The following is a 23,006-nucleotide window of genomic DNA, read 5'->3' as shown; positions in this document are numbered from 1 at the left end:
CAAGAGTGAAATTTTGAGAATAGCTTCAACGAATTCTCATAGCATTTTTTTTTAAAAAAAGGAATATTATATAGGTTAATAATTAGTGGCATTCTAATGATGAAGTATTATTAGCGAAAACAATAATCTAATGAAGTTTTAGTCAAAAGTGTGTTTAGTAAGAAGGAGAAAAGGAAATTCATGGACAAAAACTCAGAGCACGTCATCTCTGCCTCTTTTGTACAAAACTTCCACCCGTCCTCGTAATGGTCCCTTTTATCATTTTCAACGATTTGCTTTGGATATTGCCATTCTTCTAACTTTTGTTTTCACAATAAAATTTTACCTAATAAAATTATAAAAATATTTTTAAGTGTGAATAAATAAGTTAATTTGAATGGAGAGTATTTTAATCATTTCATTGAATAAAGGTAAGATAAAAGTAACAACTTAATCTTTAATAATAGAAATTATATCCTCACGATACTTACGAGATACTAATTGCGAAAGAAAAAAATCACATTATATTATATGAGAAAAGTTGAAATCACAAATTTGTAAGTGAAGTTTAACTTTTACTTATAATTGTGTGTAACCAAAAGATATGCATGAGAAGGTTGACTGTCAATATCTAACCTCTTTTCGATTTTTCTCTTTGTAGGCTTCTTTTATAAATTTGAGAAAGGGATAAGGTGGACTTTTGAAATTTTATTCTCAAAGGTATTATTGCCCATTCAACTCTAAAACTTTAGGGTAAAAGAAAGCAGGAGAGAGAGAGAGAGTTGAATGGAGAGAGAGAGAGAGTTAGTGGGAGGAGATGGAGTTGGAGGAATATGAAAGATGGGTGATGATGGCGATGCCAACAAGATCGAGGTAGAGAAAAGGAGAGAGAGCGGGGAACATCTAGGTCCAGCCTCCTTCTACTGGTCAATGCTGGCACGAGGTCGAAAATCTACCCATTTTTTAGTTGATTGACATTTCGACGGTCAAAAAATAAATAAAAATAGATAGAGATTTTTCTTATGATATAGCTTAAAATAATACTAATCTTATCTTCTTATATGCAATGATTTTAACATACAGATCTCTTTAAGAGCTTGACACGTTATTTTTGAGTTTTTGAAAGATATTTTTGAATTTTTTGTTTAGATAATGGGAGTAATTTCAAGCTTTTAAGTTTTTGTCTATTTTGTTCTTTCTGTCATCAGACAGCTGGGTTTGTTTCTCCTCCTCTTTCATTTTCAGTCTACATGTTTTCTCAGCAGTGATGTCCTTCTCAATAAGTCCGGTGAGCGAAGTTTTCGGATTTTTCATCAGATTGATGGGGTAATTTCGAGTTTTTATTATTATAAGCTCAAATGATAATAATGAAAGGAAAAAAACAAATGATAAGAACAAAAGCAAAAAGAAATTTTAAAAAGAAATGGGTGGAGATTTCCTTAAGATCAATTAAAATAATATTGTTAATTTCGAATGATAGAAAAATGAAAAAGAAAGGAAAGAAAGAAAGAAAAAAAGGATAAAAAAAAGAGAGAGAGAAAAGAAAGGCAAAAATGCAAAAGACAAAAACTTTTTTGATAAAATAAAAAACAATTTCACATTTTATAGATATTTTTTTTAGTGTTTTTAAAAAGTAATCATTCAGTTAAACTTTTAACGACTACATCACTTTACTAATAATTGAATATCCTATGCATTTTTCATGGAAAATTTTCATTTTTGACATTAAATCTTTTAAATGATCATTTTATATTTGGATTATGTTATCATTGAAAAGAAAATTCGACAACTTGACATGAAGTAGGAGTATTTAAAAAATAATTAAAAAAATGTCAATTTTGAGTTTACATATTCAATTAATTGTTTTAATTCAGAATTATTTTTAATATCTCTTTTCAATGAGCTTTTGGAAGGGGTAAAGTAGTGAATCTCACGAGTAATGGTTATAAAATTTAAACTCATTTGATATGAAACTCACTGGCGCTATGTTGTTTTACTAGTAATAATGCAGATTTGATCAGTGTTCGTCCGTTGGGACGGCGGATGAAAAGCCTATCTACCAGGCTACCCTAATCTTTCAGCCTGAGTGCTATCTATAACTAGGGACACTACCCTTGTTGCTTTGTAATGTGCATTTGCATTAGTATCAAAGCATTCAAAGCTAAACAGAAATTCTCCTAAGATAAATGAGTGGGAAGCAAGCGAAGCAAATGGCCAAAAAGAAGGAACCAAGCCAAACATCCCTCAAAGTCAATGTTGGTTGCAGACTGTCACCAATATGACACAACCCTTAAAAGTGTCAAGTCCATATCTGGCACAAGCAGCAAAAGATTAGCTGATCTGTCACAGCAGTTTCATTGCCTTTTCAGGAAATTAGGGATGATCAATGAGCTTGCTTAAGTAAATTTAGGATCAAGAAGGGGAGCTTGCAAATAAAGTTGAGGGCAGAGCTAGGCAAGGGCGGTTCCCACCTTTCTAATTCATTTTCCTCACTTTTATTTGTTACAATAGCATTAAAGTCTTCAAAAGGTGTATAACTTAAATATGGGAATTGTTTTGTTAATTATATTGCTGCCACAGACTAAGAAAAATATGAAATCAATCTGCAATACAGAAAACCTGATATATATATATATATATATATATATATATATATATATAGTNTATATATATATATATATATATATATATATATATATATAATAGGTCAATATACTGGTTGGTTAAAGCTTCAAACAATTAGAAACATCATATCAACTAAATAATTTAGCTTTGGGATGCATTCTAAAATATTTCTTCTCCATGACAAAATGGCATAAAATTACATAAAAACTTACTAAGAGTCAACCAGTTAATCTTGCTACTCCCCACAACCATCTGCTTAACAATAAAAATAAAGAACAAAATTTAAGAATATCTCAAGCAAAAGGACTTTCTTTATCCAAATTAACTAAGCTATGGGGACTCATGTATGTCTGTGAAGCAAAAAAAAAATGCTCTTAAGTGGAACAATTCAAGTTATTATTAATAATTTTTACTCGACGAATTCATGGCGAAGGGAAAATTTTACAATCAAGCTATTTTTCCTCTGATTTCCGTTTCCTTTTCCTTTCCAAGATTTAAAGAAAGGTAGAATGTTCAGAGTTAATTAAACAGTGCTGTATGACTTCAGATTGTCCACAGTTAAATAAATTTTTTAAGTGCTTAAACCGGCTTGACATTGACACATCCATATGATCTAACTTAAAATCAAGGACAATGTTTCGATGCTTCAAGGTACTAGTATTAATTAGTGCATTTACACTTACCAAACAGATGATTAACAGCACTGATGTGCACATGCAAAATGTTCCAACTTAAAAATCATTATAATTAATTGCTGGTTTGCCCCACTGCTGTGAAGTTAGGATTTCTAGCAGTAAAAAGAGTGGGCATTGCTATACCTATGATTTAACTTAGACGACATTAAACAAAGACAATTTTCCAAACCTTTTACTCTTTTTCCTATGCCAAACCATACGTTTGCTGTGAAGTACGATGACTGGCAGCGGCAGCATGGCTATGGACTACCCTACCTGCAGTTGGATATATAAAGATGTGTTCCTCCACCTATGTGAAAACTGAGAAAAAAGGGTGTCAAAGATTGGAAACTGAGATGAAAATCTAGTTTTGCACTTGTTAATATATGATTCATCTATAGTAGCCCACTACTCTCATTCAATTGGTGTCCATATATCCATATGCTTTTTCAGATGATCAGTTTCTGAGACACTGACAAAAGGTAGGTAATCCTTCAGCAGAGGAGCAAAATTTTACAAAAGAAATGGCTAAGTTCCATGGAAGAATAATCCTTGGCTTGGACATGGGCTTCACCACTACATAACGCTGTCAAGAAAAATTCTAGTAAATCTGTAAGAGAGAATGATACGATCTTAATTTTATCTGAACAAAAAAAAAAAAGGAAAGGTTAGAAGAGTAGTGAGCTGGTTGCAGCATAGTTAACTATAAAAACTAGTTGGTCCAAACTTAACCACAAGAGAGATTCCTTGCCAACTGAAACCAGAAAAGAGAAGGAGAGAGAGAAAGATTGCAGCATAGCAAAAGGAAACTTGCAAGGAAGTAGCCACCCAAAGGCCTACACAAAAGAAACTGATCTTAATGATATTTGCATGATGATATTAGACCTTTTCTTTTACCTTTCTAGGGTTATGCTGCATTGCTTGAGTAGTCCATCACCAATAGAAGTGATCTGCTATTTTCATCATAAATCTAGCATGAGAAAATGAAACAGTGATATAGCCAGAGACGACTTGCCGATAAACTCTTATAACATTTATTATAAATTTTATTAATTTATAGTTAAAATTGATACAGAAGCATATAGTTAATATCAGGGAACAGGGTAATATAATGTAAAATATAGCTTTTCCGGCAAGTCATCCTTGGCTGCAGCACATAGCCTCATTTCCACATGCAAGACTTTAGATGAAAAATACTGCAACTCCAATAATTGAACAGAACTTTTGAATGAAAGGATTATCTGTTCTCTCCCAAACAACCTAAACCAATCACTTAGAACCTACAATGCCATAAACTCAGAGATAAAGAGATAGGAACTTTCCCAAAGGAGAAAGGATAAAACATTCTCTATTTATTTCAACAAAGAAACTAGCATTATTCAAAGAAAAGGGTCTGAAGAAACAGATAGAGAAGAAGCGGATTGGACAAGAAAACCCTCTTGGCAGGTCATGGACGAATTGGGAGTTGCAGCAATTGAGAGCTAGTCTCTTTTGCTTATAAAGAAACTTTCAGCTTACGGTGATGGCATGGGAGATCTTAAGTAATAATGAGGCTAGCTTTTACACAAGGAAGGCAGCTCTAGAACTGAGTATTAGGTGTCCTTGTCCATTAGAGTAACACAAAAAAGTGAGTAACTCGGAGGGCTCATGGTGCTTAGATGTGACTTTGCATGGGTGCTAAAACCAAGAGATATTAAGCCTAAAGATCTATCCTTATCGTCAAAGGGTCTGACTGATTAGCTTCTGCATTTTTGTTATCGACAGTCATTGAAGTGATATATTACCATACCATTTCTTAACCTGCTTTGTAGTAATGGAGAGCCTGTCCAGAATCTGTACGATTAATTGACTGAGGAAGATGAGTTAGGTGAGTGAATTTACTTCATATAGCAGACTAACAACAAAACTTCAGAATCTGAACACCTTGCGGGCATCCTTGCATATATATATATAGTCCTATCAGGGGTCCCCTACATGTTCCATCAGTTTAAAATTTCCTGTTGGACAAGGGAGTAGAGTACATACATACATTTATCTTCCTATAATCTTATTGATTTAATTATAAATTGGCAAAATCATAACGAGATGTTTCGATTAACTAAACACTCCCTAAAACCTTCACTGATTCATAGTTTCTTGTCCCAAGAGTTTATTCCTCATTTACTATAGCAGAAAAGAAGAAAAAACACTTTATTATTTTCTGTTACAAGGAGGATTGAATCAACATAATTTATTGGGGAGTCCTGGTGGTGTGATGAAGTATTCTCCTTTTTCTGAAAGGTGAGTCTGCTTTTCAGGTGTAAGTCATTAGTTGAGAAAAAGACGGTTCTCGGTTTGCTGGGTTGCAGCGTTTTCTTCAATGTTTTTAGATATACTCTCTGAAACCTCTGGTTCCATATGGGAAAACAGAAATCAAAATTCCAATGCTGGACTGCAGGCATGAGTGCTGGGTAGGGCAAACCCTGGACAGAAAAAAGAAAAGAAGCAGGGAAAAGATTTTGCAGTGATGAAATGAACGATTATAGTCCGAGTTTGGCCATAGACTAAGTACATCGCTAAACTATGGTTGAACACAGCTATTATTAGCCGTGAGTTACCCTGCCTAAATGCTTCAGTACTCTAAAGGAAATACAGTTACCACCCTAGACACCTTCAGCTGCGCTTGTCTTATGTACTAGTTTTTCATTGTTATTCAATCACTCCATCACTGTAAAAAAGTTAGAATGGCCAACTCAGAAACCAGTTTATTTCAGTTTCCTGATGCATCAGTTGTTTTTGCCATGATTTTTTCGATTAACAGGCTGGGTTGTACTCACAACCCCCCAAAAACCATGTGCCCTATAAATAACTGATCCATGTACTTTCCTTCAACTTGACGCATGCAAGGTGCAAGGACCTCGAATTTTTATTACATCAAAAGTACAAAGAGTATCTTCCCAAAAGACAATCAACTAAACAAAAAGTGATAGCCAGCTTAGTTCATTAAATTGTTTTTCCTCCCAAAGACTTATACCAGTTGAGCAAAATCCAACCTGAGTTCATCTATTCCTACCTCTTTTACCATCGCAAAGACGTGGAGAATAGTTAAGTTTTGTTTATTTTACTAACAGGCCAATCACGCTGTAGATAAGTTTATATTGTAATTAGCAGTAACATTTCACATTCAACAACTTCATCAAATTGTTTTATACAAGCACAATAAAACATAGTGCATGCTACTGCCACAACAATGATATATATATATATATTAGATGCTCGAATTCTTCAAGTCTCCAGAGTAGCACTCATGTGCCCAGAAAAAACCTACAACAGTTTTTACACCAAAGATATTCAGAACCTGCCAACAAATCAATTGCTCATAAGACATTACAAGCAGTCCACCATATTGACAAATAATACACACATATTATTAAGAGATTAAGCAATCACTTACTAGCGTGTTTCAAACACCTTGATAAGCTCCTTCATTCTCTCAAGTTACAGGCAACCATCAAAATAATAAGCTCTTACCTTTCATATGAGGTCTTTGTGCACGACAAAACCCAAAAACCGAAGCCAAGACACCAACAGTCCTTTCCCATGCTTATAATGTCCTTTAATTAAGAAATCCATTGGTAGCATTATACATTATACTATAAACTAGCAATTTTCCTAAAAATTGCAGCATATATTTATCAGAGAAAACCACTGTTGGGGAGTCAAACCCTAACCGTAGATGCCATGTTACATCCATTCTCCGCATCATTAAGTTAGCGTGTGACACCACCAGTTCTACATTATACCATCATGCATATTACATGATTAAAGGAAATGCTATTTCTAGGTGTCCATTTCTCTCAGGTAATCAGTTTAAGCTGAGGAAAATAACTAAAATAACTTTTTATGTTCTGAGTTAGCATGTTCTCAACAAGCTAGCCCTCAATAAATTTATGTATATATCAATGGACTTCTTGATTAAGGGGCATTAGAAAGACTCAAAGACCATTGAGCTGCTTTAGATGTTAATAATAAAAACGCCTGCATTCCAGATTATGTCTTCTGCACTACTTTTCAGGGTAACCGGCCAAGTTGAGGATAAGATCCAAATCATAAATTGAGACAACCAGAGGATTAAGAGAACACAGAAGACAAATGTTAGATAAACAAACCCCAGCACTCTTAGTACAACCGCCAAAGGATGGAAGAAGCTACATGGTTTTGAACCTCTAAACAAGTGCAAACTGGAAAGCAAAAAAGACAACAATAAAAAGGCAGCAACAGGCATGCCGGCTAGCTAGGTTCTTGGGAGCACATATTATAGAGCTTGGTATTTTTGGTGTCATGGACATGGCAAATTTCAAAGTAAATAATAAGATCTCCACATAAATTTGGTCCCTCTAGGTAGTAGCATCAGGGTGGGCCATGAGTTTGTCAAACCCTGGTTCATCGGGTCTTCCGGTTTAGGCAGGCTTCATCAAAGTAGGCAGTAGGCTGGCTTCAGGCTTCATAAATCTCAGCTGTTTTAATGGGAATGGAAAGGCAACAAAGGGAAAACAAGAGCATCAGAATCCTATATAGGGAGATTGGTAGGCTATGTTAGCAAACTGCCATACACTAGTGCGTATTGCCCCAAATCAGAGCATTGCCAGTTATAAGAATAGACAAAAGAATACCGAAAGGAAAACTATAGTCTATCTGCACGTACCAATCACCAAATTTTAGTACCCATAGTTTTTGCGCCGGGAAACAGGGGTATGGCTGGATAACCTGGTAAGAGAAGTTAATGATGAATATCGAAGAATCCTACAAGAGTAGGCATATACTAAACCTAATCAAGACTAAAAGCCTCACACACATGCTTAGGAAAGAATAAAATGTAGTCTAGCTTACCCTTGAAAAAACTTCATGCCAATGTCATGGAGTTCAAATATTTAAATATAATAATAGTGCAATCGCTCCCTCAGCCTAAAGAATTTCACCTTTAATTGATGATAATGATGACAATAATGACAACAATAAAAATGTTCTTTCAAAGGAAATAAATAATTCTCACCCAGAAGGGCCACCACGTCCTGAAGAATAACCTCCATAAGCTCCATAAGCACTGCTACTACCACCAATCTACAAATAACATGAAGAATCATCATTGTTCACTACCAGAGAGAGAGAGAGAGACAGATACAGAGACAGAGACAGTGGTTACAAGAGAACTAACTAAAATAAGAAATGGATATAGAAGGGAGCAAAGGGCTCTAAAAACATTTCTCACTCAATAAATGCAAAACAGGGTCAAACAAATTAATATTTTTACCCTTTATCTGCATAAGGTACCTGTATAACGGTAAAGTTATCAAAAATACCTGGGGACCCCCATAGCTTCCATAGCTGTCACTAGCACCTAAATCGCTGGAGCCATAACCACCAGAGTAAGAATGGCCACGTCCATGCCTTTTGCTGTCTCTACTTTCATAACTCAAACTGTCTGTTCCCTCTGTTGGCACAGGAAGATACGGCAAAACTGGGACTAATGCAGAAACAGCACCTTCCCTATCAAAAACATTTGCTCTTAACCGCGTTGTTATTTGTACGAGAGCATCCTTTGCAACATCAAGGTCTCCAGCAATCTGATCACCAAAAATCTCTGTTCCTATTAACTAAAACAACTTTGAACAAACAAATAGAAAGCAATGATTAGGAAAATCATAAAACACTGACGGTACTTCACCTGGACCATCTCATCATCTTCAGATGCAATCTTTGGAAGGCTTTCCTTCGACAATATACGAATATTAGCTTTTGTAATCCTCCTCATCTCAGTTACAATACTTCCTCCTTTACCAATAAGGCAGCCAATGCGTGACGTTGGCACGAGTAAGCGGGTTGTGAATGATATAATTCCAGAGTCTCTTTCAACCTTCTCACTGCATCTAGGTTGCAACCGCACAGCAGCTTCAATAGTAGGTGAATATGTATCCTCAAAGAACTAAAACAGACAAGATTCAGAAAACCATCAACAACCTAAGAAAAGGCTGACCAAAAATATTTCCACAAGAAATATAAACATAGCAAAGATTAAAAGCTGACCTCCTTGGCTGAAACAGTTATTAAGCAATCATCTCCTTCAGTAGCTGAGCTATCAACTTTGATGACTGCACCTGATTCCTGCCTGATCTGGTTGATTATAGCACCACCTTTGCCAATCACGCCTCCGATATTAGCAGTTGGACAAACCAAACGAAGAGAAAATTCTTTTGATGACATCTCGTCCCTTGGAGCCGAGTACAAGGAGCGTGGCCATTCTCCAGTGTCACCTTTGTATCCTCCATAAGGACCCACCAATGGAGCTATTCCTACGATCTGGGCACCAGCAGCTGGACCAAGCAGTGCACCACCAGCAGGGTATGCATTTGACATGGCAGCCGCAAGCAAGTGCTGAGATCGTGAAGGATTCTCATGGAGGCGAGAAGCAATTTGATGCAGAGCCTTTTTCACAACTGTAGCTTCCCCAGATATCTAAAGCCAAAATTAAATTAAATAAAAACAAGCCAACTGTCATAGAACATCATAAAGAGAAAAACTACAAAAAAAGAAGAAATATAAATGTTACACGCAACAGGTACCAAATGAAAGAAAACGAAGATTTAAAAAAAAAGAACAAAAACATAGCAAATATTAGATGAATGCCAAAAAAGAGAGGAAAAAGACAAAAGTATGGTTTCATAAATTAAAGAACTCAATGCTGAAAAATTAAGTGATGAAATTTGTTAACTCCAGAGCTAAAAAGCAAGAAAATCTTTGATGAAACTGTTGATTTATAACCACAACGAAAACATCTTGCCAATCCTTTCAATAAATTAAAACTCTTCTTAGCACAAATCTCCTCCATATCAATGGATCAACTAAACTATGTTTTAGAGGGATTGAGTAAAGCATTAGCACAATCCAAAAATAATACCACAACTACCAAATTTAGTCAAATTACCTGTACAAGTTCATCTGTGCTCAAGGCACAAGAAGGTAAGTGCTCATCCTTAAGAATGCGAATCTGAGCACCAGTTTCACTACGTATGTTCTGAACTATCTGTCCACCCTTTCCTATAACACATCCAATCTGATCAGAAGGTACAAGAAGCCGAGCAGTGACTTGGTGACCTTCAGAATCTTCATCACCGTGCAAATCTTCTGCTACAACTTTGTCATGCACCCTGAATAGAGCGTCTTGAGCAGGAGAAACAAAATTGTTACCATCTTCGAGGGCATTTGTCTCATCCCTAGAGCTGTAGATAGTAACCACACGCTCCTCAGAACCAGGAACTGTCTCACCAATCCTAATCTTTGATTTAGTTTCTGCTCTTAATTGCTTAACAATTTCCCCTCCCCTTCCAATAATGCTTCCTATTTTTCTTACAGGGCACAAGTACCGATATACGGTATCTTCTGAGTCAATAACAAATTGTTCCCTGTCATCACCTGGATTTCTCCTCTTATTTGATCCATTCTCAGAATAATCAGACTGAGAATGAGCCCGCTTTCCATAGCTATTCCTCTGACCCGCCATTATTATCAGCAAAACTAAAACCTGTTTCCAAGTCAATTATAAAACATTTCAAACACCTACTAACTTAACCAATCTCTACGGGCAAGCCACTCAAAATGTAAAGCACCAGCATAAAACTAATCCACAGACCAAATCAATAAAATAGTGGCATATTTTCAATCATCATAGCATAATTTAGTAACACCAAAGCTCCATTTGATTTACTATCATTTTAGTGAATAGCAAATGTACAAAATTACTTCTATAAGGAAAAGGTTATGTTTGAATACACACTACATTCTAATTACTTGTTCATTTTTAATCAAATAAGATCTTACTTTTAGCATCTTTAAGAACGTGAAAGGCGATATAGCAAAAACTATCAGTAACACCATTGAAAAAAACACATTTATAAAATCCTTAATACTCCATAGCTCAGGATTTCAACTACACAAATTCAACGATAAAATACTAATCGCATCTCAACAACTTTGACCCACAAATTTATTGTCCAGAACAAACTGAAAATTCCACTTGAAATCAACCCCCCAAAATTAAAATAGCAGATATTGAGAGAACCAATACCTGAAAAATTCAATAGCAGAAAAAAAATGAAATTTCCAATCAAACCCACATATTTAAACAGCAAATATGTAAAATTTGTAAATAAGCTATTAATAATTGACAAAAAATTAAATAAAATTAAAAGAACAACTATAATTTCTCTAATCACATCCAAAAAAGACCCATAATTTCACCAAAATAAACTTTCTAAAAAATTTATAAAAAACAGAAAACGTAGATCTGATCAAAAAAGAGTCTCAGGGGAATTAGAGAAGAGAAGAGAAACCAGAGGGGGCAAACGTGTAAATAAAGGGAAATGGGGTTTTACCTGGGAAACGAGATTGATTTTGAGAGAGAAGAAGATGAAAGTTTTGAAGTAAGATAGCGAGAGAAATTGGGGTAAAAAGATTTTATTTCGTTTGGCTCTAGTCTGATTTCTAGGGCTTTGACCGCACTGTCTTCTCCTTTTTCTTCTTTCTTACGTGTTTAATTTTAACTAGGTTTTATTTATTTATTTATTTATTTATTTACGATGGTTCCTAATAGTTTTGAAAATTACATATGCATGTCCTCACATTATCTTAAATTACAATTACAAGTGTCTCAGGTTCAGGAACGTGATCACATGGTTATTCTTTTTTGGATATTAATTAAGATCATATTCGTAACCTGACAAATATGTTTACTTTTATATAAATCAAGTCTCTACTCAAATTCCACAGTTTTACTTGGTTGAGCCCCTTAGTTCAAGATAGGACACGGGTGACTATATGATTGGAGAAGAGTGGTGGGATCTTATTGCACAATAAGGAGGAAAGACCACCCAGCAGCCGGAGCACCATGTAGCTACAAAAGGTATCTCTGAAGAAAAAGGCGAGAGCTAAGAGTGCTACGATTAATCTTAAATTGACGGTTTTATCTCAATCAATGATGGAGGAAAGATTAGTGCCTAGACCTATTTTACATGGAGAGGAGATGGAAGTCAATAAAGGATTCAATCTCTAACTTGTATAGATTGGCCACAATGGCTCTTGATGAAAGTAAAGAGGAATCTTGAATACTTCGTGATTGTATACTTTATAATATTTATGAATTTCAAACTTCTTGTATTTGGAATCGTCAAGGTGCAGGTGATGAAGGTGTAGTCAAAGTGATTAACGATTTTTACATGCATTATAACTTTTCAGTGCTTGTTTTAATAGAGCCACAAATAAGTGGTATGGTAGAAGATAAGGTGATTAGCTCCTTGAATTTCGACGGATCCCATGGAGTGGAGGCTTCGGGTTTTTCTAAAGGAATTTGGATTTTGTGGAAAGAGTGGGTTTAAATTTCTATGGTCGGGAATCATCCATAATGTATACATTTATTAGTTGAACAGCAAGCAGGCTCTAATTGGTATTTTTCTGCAATCTATGGTCATTCCAAGCATAATCTTCGTCGTGATCTGTGGGAGGAGCTAACTCTTCACACAAGACGGGTAAATAGACAATGGATGTTAGTAGGTGATTTTAACTCTTTCATTTTTTTCACATGAGAAAGTGGGGGGTTCTCAAAGAGGTAGCCGTCCTTGCCATTAGTTCCAAAAATTTATTAATGACTTTGGGTTACTTGGCCTTGGGTTTAAAGGTCCCAAATTCACTTGGAAGAAAGGATTGGTGGCAAAAAGAATTAACTGAGCTGTATGTAACTCTGGATAGGGACTAAATTTTCAAGAAGCTACTGTCCATCACTTGCCGAGAGTCAAGTCGGACTACAAACCTTTTTTATTTCCTTTGGTAATGACAGAATAACACAATGAAAATCTAATTTTCAATTTCAAGCAACATGGCTTGCACACAAGGAATTTGGAGATTTTGTTAAGTAGTCTTGGGATACCTCAACTAACATCCAATGTACCATATCAGATTTCTCTAACAAGGCAAGAGATTGGAAAAAAGAGGTATTTGGTGATATTTTCTATAGAAAATGAAGATTGATGGCAAGGTTGGGTGGTATTGAAAAAGCACTAGAATCCAAGCCTTCTAGACATCTTTGTGAACTCAAGGTTACCCTAAGGAAAGAATATGAAACAGTTCTCCAACAAGAAAAAGCATTTTGAATGCAAAAATCTAAGGCGAATTAGCTTAAGTTGGAGGATCGGAACACTAAATACTTTCATCTTAGAGCCATACATAGATAGACCAAATCAAAATCGTAAGGCTTCGGAATGATGAGAATCAATGGTGTGATGATGGAAATTCTATTAAGTCCCTAGCTATTAATTTCTTCCACCATTTGTATTCTAAAGAAGATGAATTCTTCTCTGTGTATCCGATAAGAGGTAAATTTCCTTTACTTGCAACGGAAGATCATGAGATGTTAGTTAAATTGGTTAATGAAAGTGAAGTCAAAGTCACTTTATTTGAGATGAAACCATTAAAGGCGCCAGAATTAGATGGACTACACGATCTATTTTTCCAATCTCAATAGAGTACTGTTGGACACAGTGGGGTGCAATATGTGTAGAATGTTTTTGAAGGTGGAGAAATTGGTAATGATTTATGTAAATATTTGATTGTGATAATTCCAAAAATACCTTCACCAGAATATATTTCTCAGTGTAGTCTTATTAGTTTACTTCTAGTTTTTTTTTAAAGTCTTAATAAAGGTGATTACTAATAGGCTAAAACCATTTATGAGTGTGTTGATAGTAAATACTCAAGCAAGCCTCATACCAAGAAAGGTGATCATAGATAACATAATTGTGGCCCAAGAAGTTATTCATTCTTGCAGGAAAAAGAAAGGTCAAGTTGGATGGATGATGATAAAAATTGACCTTGAGAAAGCCCATGACGAACTCAGATGGGAGTTCGTTCATGATACTTTAGTGGAAGCCAGAATTCCAACTAAGATTATTGATGTTCTACTTTGTAGCTGGAGATGTTTTAGCACGCAAATCTTATGGAATGGTTCACCAACAGAAAGTTTTGCTCCTTCTAGAAGGGTTCGACAAGGAGACCTCCTATTACCTTACCTATTTGAATTATGTATGGAAAGACTTGCCCATGGCATTAGCAGTCTCACAAGGTTTATGGAAGCCGATAAAATTGGGTAGAGAGTGTCTATCATTAACCCAATCATTCTTTGTAGATGATCTCTTATTATTCGTAGGGGCTTCAACTTCTCAAATGGAGGTCATTAAAAGAGTTTTAGATGATTTTTGTACTTGTTCAAAGGAACATGTTGGTGTGCAGAAGTCTTACTTTTTTGCTCTAAAAATGTCTCGATGGAATGCATTCATTCCCTACAAGCCTGTTCGGGCTTCAACCATACTGATGAGATGGGGAAATACCTTGGTGTCCCCCCGCTACACAAACAGAAAAGAGCTTCCACTTTTTGGTATTTAGAGGACAAGGTGAGGAGCAAATTGAGCTCATGGATGGCATCCTCTCTACCTTTTACAAGTAGACTTACATTGATTAAGTCTGTACTTACCACGATACCTTACTATACCATGCAAGTTATAGCTATCCCTCTAGAATGCTATAGTAGAATTGAAAAGCTCTGTCAAAATTTCCTTTAAGGGGGAGATACCAGCAATAGAAAAATTCATTTGATTTGATGGCTCGACATTTGCAAACAGAGGTAGAGCTAGCCAATTTTTGTTGGGGGGCCAAAGATAAAAAGAATAAAAGCTAAAAATTTTTAAAACTAATAAGTTGAACTTAACCAACGATCAAAAGATTCATAATAGAAAATAATTTTATATAACATATAAACAAAAAAACCAAGAAAAAAAAGACTTATAATAGTTATTTAAGAAAGTTGTGCTCGACGATGTTTCCTATATTCAAATTCATCAATTATTGACTTTGTACTAAGAAAACTAGCAATGTCTTTCTCAATATAAACAACTAAATTATTTGCAAGAAACTCATCATCTATTTTGTTCCGGAGTCTTGTTTTCACAATTTTCATTGCTGAAAAGGCTCTCTCTGTAGTTGCTGTAGAAACCGAAATAGTCAAAATAACGTGAATTAATCTATCAATCAAGTGGTAATTTTTTGACTTTTCTATTTCTGTTAATCTCTTGCACAATTCAGAAAGTGTCTTAATATCTTCAAAACTTTGATGATGAAGTATATCGAGCTCGTAATGCCTCAATTGTAACCTCAAAATAAGTCTTTCTTGTTGAAAGTATTCGAGGGCAAAGATATGATGGTGCTAGTAACATGTGTGGTGATGGAATGGTTTACAAGCTTTGGTACTTAACGATTGTCCATACACATATTATGTGCATTGTTATGCTCATAGATTACAATTAGCATTAGTTGTAGCATCTAGAGAAGTAGTCCATATTCATGAATTTTTTACACAGTTGACTTCTATTATAAATATTGTTAGTGCTTCTTCCAAAAGAAATGACCAATTACAAGCTGCTCAAGCAATTAACATTGCAAACATGATGGCTAGTGATGAAATTGAAACAAGTAGAGGAGCAAATCAAGTGGGAACTCTACAAAGAGCTGGAGATACTCGATAGAGCTCACACTTTCATTCTATTTGTAGCTTGATGAGAATGTTTGATGCAACTTGCACTGTTGTGGAAAATATTATTGACGAAAGGGCCAATTATTCACAAAGAGGTGATGCTTCTGCTGCTAGTAAAATATTAGCATCATTTGAATTTATTTTCATATTGCACTTGATATATGAGATTATGGCAATCACTAATGTTCTTTGCCAAACATTACAATTACGCTCTCAAGATATTTTAAATGCAATTCATCTTGTTTTTACTACAAAATCATTTCTTCAGAAGTTGAGAGATGAAGGGTGGTCTAATTTACTTGAAAATGTGAAAAAATTTTGTCAAAAACATGAGATAGAAATTCCTGACATGGGTGCATGATATATCTTGGGTAGAGGTCGATCTCATCAACTAGATGTAACTATGGAGCATCATTATCGAGTTGATATATTCTTAGTGATGATAGATTCCCAGTTACAATAATTGAATTTGAAATTCAGTGAGCAAGCTGTGAAACTTTTAACTTTAAGCACTGCTTTGGATCCTAATAACAATTACAAATCATACAATATTGATAATATCTGCAAGTTAGCAGAGAGTTTTTATTCTCAAGATTTCACAGAATAAGAAAGACTTATTTTGAGGTTACAATTGAGGCATTACGAGCTCGATATACTTCATCATCAAAGTTTTGAAGATATTAAGATACTTTCTAAATTGTGCCAGAGATTAGCAGAAAAAGAAAAGTAAAAAAATTACTACTTGATTGATAGATAATTCGCCTTATTTTGCCTCTTTCGGTTTCTACAGCAACTATAGAGAAAGCCTTTTCAGCAATGAAAATTGTGAAAACAAGACTCCATAATAAAATAGATGATGAGTTTCTTGTAGATAATTTAGTTGTTTATATTGAGAAAGACATTACTAGTCTTTTCAGTATATAGTCAATAATTGATGAATTTGAATATAGGAAACATCATCAAGCACAACTTTCTTAAATAACTATTATAAGTCTTTTTTTGCTTGGTTTCTTTATATACATGTTATATAAAATTATTTTCTATTATAAATCTTTTGATCATTGATTAAGTTTAACATATTAGTTTTAAAAATTTTTAGCATTTATTCTTTTTCGTCTTTGGCCTCCCCAACAAAAATTAGCTAGCTCCGCCCCTGCTTACGATAATCAAGGGATTGACTGCTATAGCTTTCAATGCTTTTATCAGTCCTATCTCTACTAGCAACGAGCCAAAGAGAAGAGAGGAAGTGCTCACTAGTTGGCCTTAGTTGACAACAAGTTGGGTTGCGGTTAACTCTAATGGTGCTTATCAAAGCAGCATTGATAAGACTACTGCTGGAGGTGTTTGTAATATCTCGTACTTTGATATGGTGGCTAATAAAGCTTATCGGATGTCAATTGAGGTTAATTAGAATGTTTAAAAGTGATGAAAGGAGAAATGAATAGTTTGGAGAAAAAATATTTCGCACACGAAGAAATAACAATTTAATAATAATATTTTTATTAAAGATGAATTAGCAAGATAAAAAGTGATTCGGAAGAGAGTCGGGGTATAATAAGACATTTTGGGTGCTAACGTGACACGTGAAAAATTTTAGAATAAAATAATATTTTATTAATAAAATAATATTAAAATATTAATATTTTATTCAATGTCAAAATTTTTCATGAAGAAGGAGTATATGGTCAATTTAAGTAGGGAATAAGAAGAACGAGGAAATTTCGGAGAAAAATTGATGTTAATGGAGCCCGTGTGTCTTTATTAAATAAAGCTAGTGCGGGTAAGTAAATATTTAAATATTATGGTGACACTGCGTTAAATTATAAACTTAATATTTTATTAGTACAAGTGTTAAGGAAGAAAAATAAGAAGAAATTGGAATTAAAAGATTGTGAGAGGACTTAAATTAAAAAGGGTGAAAACCTTGGAGGGTAAAATGGTAATTTTACTATTAATTTGGTCAAAGAGGAAGCTTTGACCCTTCATCCTTATCCCATGGTCAGCCATCATGTCCAAGGCATCTTCTTCTATCTTCTTCTCCTCCCAACACCATTTTCATCCTTCACAAAAAAAAATCAACCTTTTTCATTTTCTTTTCCTTGTTTTCTTTTTCTTTCTTTTATTTTCTTCTTCCTTCCCCTAACTTCTTGGGCACCAAAACCACAACTTCTAACCCCATTTTTCAGCACATCTAAACCTTAGGAAAGAGAAAGAAAAATCTCTCTTTCTTTTCTTCTTTTTCTTCCTTTTCTATTTCTACTCCACTTGCATCAATACTTGAATTTTCGGCTGCAGATCTTCATTTTAAAGCCAATAGGTATATATTTTCAACTCTTGAATTTTAGGATTTATGGGGTTTTAATTTTTAGACTTTATTTTCTAATTTTCTTCAAATTTTCTTTCCTTGAAATGGTTAGGTTTTGCTGATCTTCATGCCTTTAAGCACCAAGGTAAAGAAAACTTCAAGCTTGCATAATTAGTTTAAGGGGTTTATGAATTAGACTAAAATTCTACGTTAAGTGTTAGGTTAGAGTGTGGATTGTACAGTATATATTTATTAGAATTATTAGATTCAGATTATGACTCAATTGAGGTTGTTCTAGTTTATTGGTAAATATAGGTTTTGATGGTATTTTGGGACTACCTGGATTAAGATCTTGTGGGCTCTAGTTTCGTTAGGTAGCATTGTTAAGGTGAGTGAACTTGCATTTAAAAATGTTTTGGGATAAATGCACATGTTTGAATGAATCATTTGAAAACTTTATTTGTCTTTGTTTTAAAATATGCTTGGGAACAAGCCTTTGATGAAATGTCTTTACGTTGTGAAATTGTGCAATGCGATTAACTCATGTGTTCCTATGTTATGCGATACGTATAATGTGATGAATTACGTATTTGAAATATTATGTTGAATTGCCAATTTATTTGTGGCATGTGATGTTTTGTTATGCAAAGATTCTTGTTACATGTTGTTACATGTGCCATGCATTGAAATGTAATGTTGAATGATAATTGTAACCTCGCATGTGTGGTGTGGGAGTGCACATGCCAGTGATAATGGGCGATTCTAGCTATGTGCAGTGTGGGAGTGCACATGAGCTGATGACTAGTGGGTGATGATTCCAACTATGTACGGTGTGGGAGTGCACATGAGCTGATGACCGACGGTTGTATACATGTTTACATATACCATAGAAATATTAGAGAAAATATTATGTGATTGCATTGAATGTTGAAAGTTGAACTTCCTAAATGTTTAAAATGAGTTGAAAAACAGCACAGCATCGAGTTTTGTTCATAACATACAAAATTGCATTGTTTTTTAAACGAGTTCATAATGTTTTCGAAAAACTCTTTGTATTGTTTGCTTGTTCCCTTTCTATGTTCACTCATTGGGTTTATACTCATCCTTTTCAATTTCATGTTTTAATTTTTAGGTTCGAAGGTAGCTGGATCTTAGGTAGAGGCGTTTCCTTCTGTTCATCTTACGGTAGGTTTACCAAAATACCCCATGATAGTATCCACGCCAGAGTCACTCCGCTAATAGTCAAGGTCTTTTGTATGTGTATATGGCTATTTAAATGTAATTCATGAGATTTGTTGTAAACACTGTATGTTTGGCTTGAATAGTAATATCGCCATAGGTTCGCAAATGGTAATATTATTTTAAGAATGGTATATGTTTAGTTGCCATGATCTATTCTTGGGAATAAACTATTTTTTATAACTATGAATTAAGAACTTTAGAGGTAAATGAAGGACAGATGGTTTAATGAATAAATTTTCATAAAAAGGCTTGCTTGGGCCCGATGGGCTATGCCTATTGGGTCCATGCGCTGGTCATGGCCCAAGATTGGGCTATGAAAGTGTTACACAAGATGCTACAGGTGACTAGCAAAAAGGTTATGTAACGAGCTTGGGGAAATGTTTAGCTTACATGCAATTGGATAACAAGATGGTAGTACATGCAATCACACCTTCTTTCTCTCATCAATGTGCTAATTCAAACCTCATCCAAGCTGTTCGAGTGATGCTTCAATGAAATTAGAATGTGAAGATCTCTCACATATATCGAGGAAGAAAACAAAGTAATGGATTTTATGGCCAATATGGGTTTCACATTGAATAAAGGTGTTTTATTTTAAGATTGGCCACTTGTGGGTGTCAAGAACTTATTGATGAATGATATGTTAGGAATTTGTTTTCCTAGGATGATATGATTATAATAAAATTCCTTTTTTAAAAAAAAAAAATTATTACAACTATATAATTTTTAAAAATAAATTATTCAAAATCATAAGAGAAAATTACAAAAACTTCCAAATGTTTGATTGAAAATGCACTTACTCTTTTTGTTCTATGAAAAGTGATGAAAAATACGCTTATCCTCTAAAACATAATTTTTTTAATTATTAAATTTAATTTTTAATTAAAACACAAGCATATAATCTATTAACTATTTATTTTTATATAATTTGTTGAAGTATAATTTAACTTTATTAAAATTTAATTTGATAATAATTAAGGATAATTTTGAAACTAATTTAAATCTTTCGACCATATTTATAACTAATAAAATTTCCTAAATTTATAATTAAAAATTTTTTTGAACAAAAGAAAAGAGATAAAAAGAGAAAGCAAAAAAAACTAATAATTGAAATGAAGAAATAAACAATAAAAGGATATAATTGTTTTTCACTTAAAATTAATTAGTTACCTTTTCAAGAGATAAGTGTATTTATAATCAAATCACAAAGGGATAAAAAGGAATTTTTCAAACTAATTAAGAAAGTGAATTCTTCAACTAAATATTATAGGAATCTTTATATTTTTACCATACATTTAAAATCTAAACTAAATAATTTAAAAAAAAACGTTTAATTATATTTGAATTATGCTTATTAGACCATTTTATATGGCTATAAATATTTGGAGTCGTCCTCCATTAGGATGTAAATAGGTTGTTGCTGTACGAGAATCAACCTGATAACATAGAATTCGAGTAGCCTATATTCAATTATAAGGCAGATTCAAATAATACTTTTAACACCCAACTCGGTTTCGGGTATCAACCTTAAGATACCCTAAACTCGAACCCGATTATACATATATTAATATTATATATAATGTTTCAAAAGTTTATAATTTGAAAGATTCAAACATTTATCTTCTTTACTTTCAATACAACCTTTTCCATCTTAACCAACTTCTCTTTTTTTTTTTGTAAATTAATATATATAATTAACTTTTTATATAGTTTATAATTGCTTAAGTTATTGTTTGAATTATCTAATTGAGTATTTAACGGATTTGGGTAATTAGTGGATAATGCTATATTATTAGAGTTCGATTTTGAATAGTGTTTTATGATTTTATTTGAGTTTTAATAGGGTTTGGTTACCTTCTTAATTAAACAGATTCAAGGTAAAGTATCTCAAAAAAAGTAAGTACCTTACATGTTTACATCTTTATTAGAAGTATAAAGCAAACTTAACATGTTCAATCCCTTAAAGTTCCCTTCAGCATCAATAACAAAATGTATATCCACAATTTCACCAGCATCTTTAAAGAAATTCTTTCGACAAAGTAACATTGATCAAATGAAAATTAAATAAAAAAATTTTCAATTTGTAAGGACTAGAGAACCTAAACATACATAGCAACTTGTTCAACTTGATGAGGTAGATTTCCAATGAACAATGTCTTTGATCTTGTAGATTGAACTTGAGGTGTTGTAGGAGTTTGGGGATGCAAAGAAAATTTTAATCAGAAACCACCCGCTTAACAAAGTAAACCTATAGAGGGTTCTTTTGGTAAAGAGAAAGGACGTGTTGCAATAAGTGAAACTGAATGCACTAGAGGCAGCAAAAAGGAATATGAGAGCAGTCCTTGAAGCATAAGTGCTTTGGTGATAGGCGGTGAGGAATAAAAAAAGGTGGAGAAAGTGGTGAAGCTTGATGGATGGAAAGGGCTAAGTAAAGAGAATATTTGGGAGAGTTTTAAATGTAGTCTCTGTTGAGGTTTTGATTCTTTCTGATTGCCTCTCAATTTTCCAAACTCTTATATTTATACTAAATAAGAGGAGCAATTGGGAGAAGGAAAGCATTTGCAGGAAAACACGTTCAATTATGAGAGAACATGCTTTATCATGTAAGAGCATGTTAAAGAATAGTTATTGGATGTTAAGCTCAATCATGGGAGAGCATACTTGTCATGGAAGAGCACGTTAAGGAATGATTTATTCGATGTTAAACTTAATAATGTGAGAACGTGTCGATCATGGAAAAGCACATTAACGAATGACTTATTGGAAGTTATGAGAATGAGCATGTAATGCGTACGATTTGGGTAAAACACGTGTACTTCAAGAAAAGGTTAAGAGGAGTTTTCTTAACTACATCCATATCTAAGCTACTAAGCCAAACTCTTTAGAACATCTCAAATGTAAAGATAACTCGTGAACCTCACCACTCATTCTAAGTTACTTTCACTTCTCCGTATGAAATAGTTATTCTACGCTTAAACTTATTTTGTAACACAATACTTTCAAGAAATAATGGTTAGCCAAAATTGGCATCTACATTTTACCCTATACATAAAAAATTCTTATAAGAAATTTTATGCATAAAATAAAAAGATGTAATTTGAATCATGCACATAAAATAAGTAATGCAAGGTAACATTTTAATATTTTTCCTTCTTAAAAAAAGACTAGCTTGCAAATTTACATATTTATTTTTTTATTATCATTATTTTTGTTATCATTACAAAATTTACTTGTGGTTAGGAAATGTTGCGCACTTGGGAATATTCTTATGCATTACGTGTTTGGGAATGCCCTTATGTATTACACATTTGAAAACATCTTAGGGTATTACGCACTTAGGAACATCCTTGGGTATGATAACTTTATTATATTGAATTATTTTGACACATTTTGGGTGCTTAAGTAGTTAGATCTTTGAGATTTTAGGTTCGAATTTTAGCATTTTAGATGTTTTTTTAGTTTAAGTTTGATTACATGTAAAGTAGTTAATTTAAGTTATTTTAGTTTAATTTTATATCATTTTATTTTAAACTACTTTCAGAGTAGTTATTGCTGATTTATCTTATTGCTT

General features: G+C 33.7%; 1 protein-coding gene and 1 long non-coding RNA gene across 2 annotated transcripts; one reads left to right on the top strand and one right to left on the bottom strand.

The window, feature by feature from the left end:
• On the bottom strand, nt 7,372–11,810 carry LOC18601548 (KH domain-containing protein HEN4). Its single transcript, XM_018119874.1, has 8 exons — nt 11,687–11,810; nt 10,240–10,836; nt 9,342–9,770; nt 8,983–9,240; nt 8,618–8,881; nt 8,311–8,378; nt 7,963–8,024; nt 7,372–7,774 (listed from the first exon to the last, which is right to left on the bottom strand). The coding sequence occupies exons 2-7, from the start codon at nt 10,813–10,815 to the stop codon at nt 7,976–7,978; spliced, it is 1,644 nt and encodes a 547-aa protein (XP_017975363.1). The 5' UTR covers nt 10,816–10,836; nt 11,687–11,810; the 3' UTR covers nt 7,372–7,774; nt 7,963–7,975.
• Nucleotides 17,975–19,483, top strand: LOC108661729. The gene is made up of 3 exons (XR_001927506.1): nt 17,975–18,205; nt 18,306–18,338; nt 19,326–19,483. It is a non-coding gene; the product is annotated as an uncharacterized LOC108661729 (long non-coding RNA).

The sequence above is a fragment of the Theobroma cacao genome, chromosome 4 (assembly GCF_000208745.1).
Source record: "Theobroma cacao cultivar B97-61/B2 chromosome 4, Criollo_cocoa_genome_V2, whole genome shotgun sequence".
Lineage (NCBI taxonomy): Eukaryota > Viridiplantae > Streptophyta > Magnoliopsida > Malvales > Malvaceae > Theobroma > Theobroma cacao.
Note: the sequence above shows the minus strand (reverse complement) of the source record. Positions and strands in the feature narration are given on the sequence as shown.

What these genes read in the sequence shown, in the direction of transcription:
- LOC18601548 (XM_018119874.1), bottom strand. Translation starts at nt 10,815, where the DNA reads ATGGCGGGTCAGAGGAATAGCTATGGAAAGCGGGCTCATTCTCAGTCT. An exon ending in AAGATGATGAGATGGTCCAG is followed by an intron (nt 8,882 to 8,982) that starts GTGAAGTACCGT and finishes TTTGGTGATCAG; the next exon opens with ATTGCTGGAGACCTTGATGT. An exon ending in GAAGCTATGGGGGTCCCCAG is followed by an intron (nt 8,379 to 8,617) that starts GTATTTTTGATA and finishes TGTTATTTGTAG; the next exon opens with ATTGGTGGTAGTAGCAGTGC.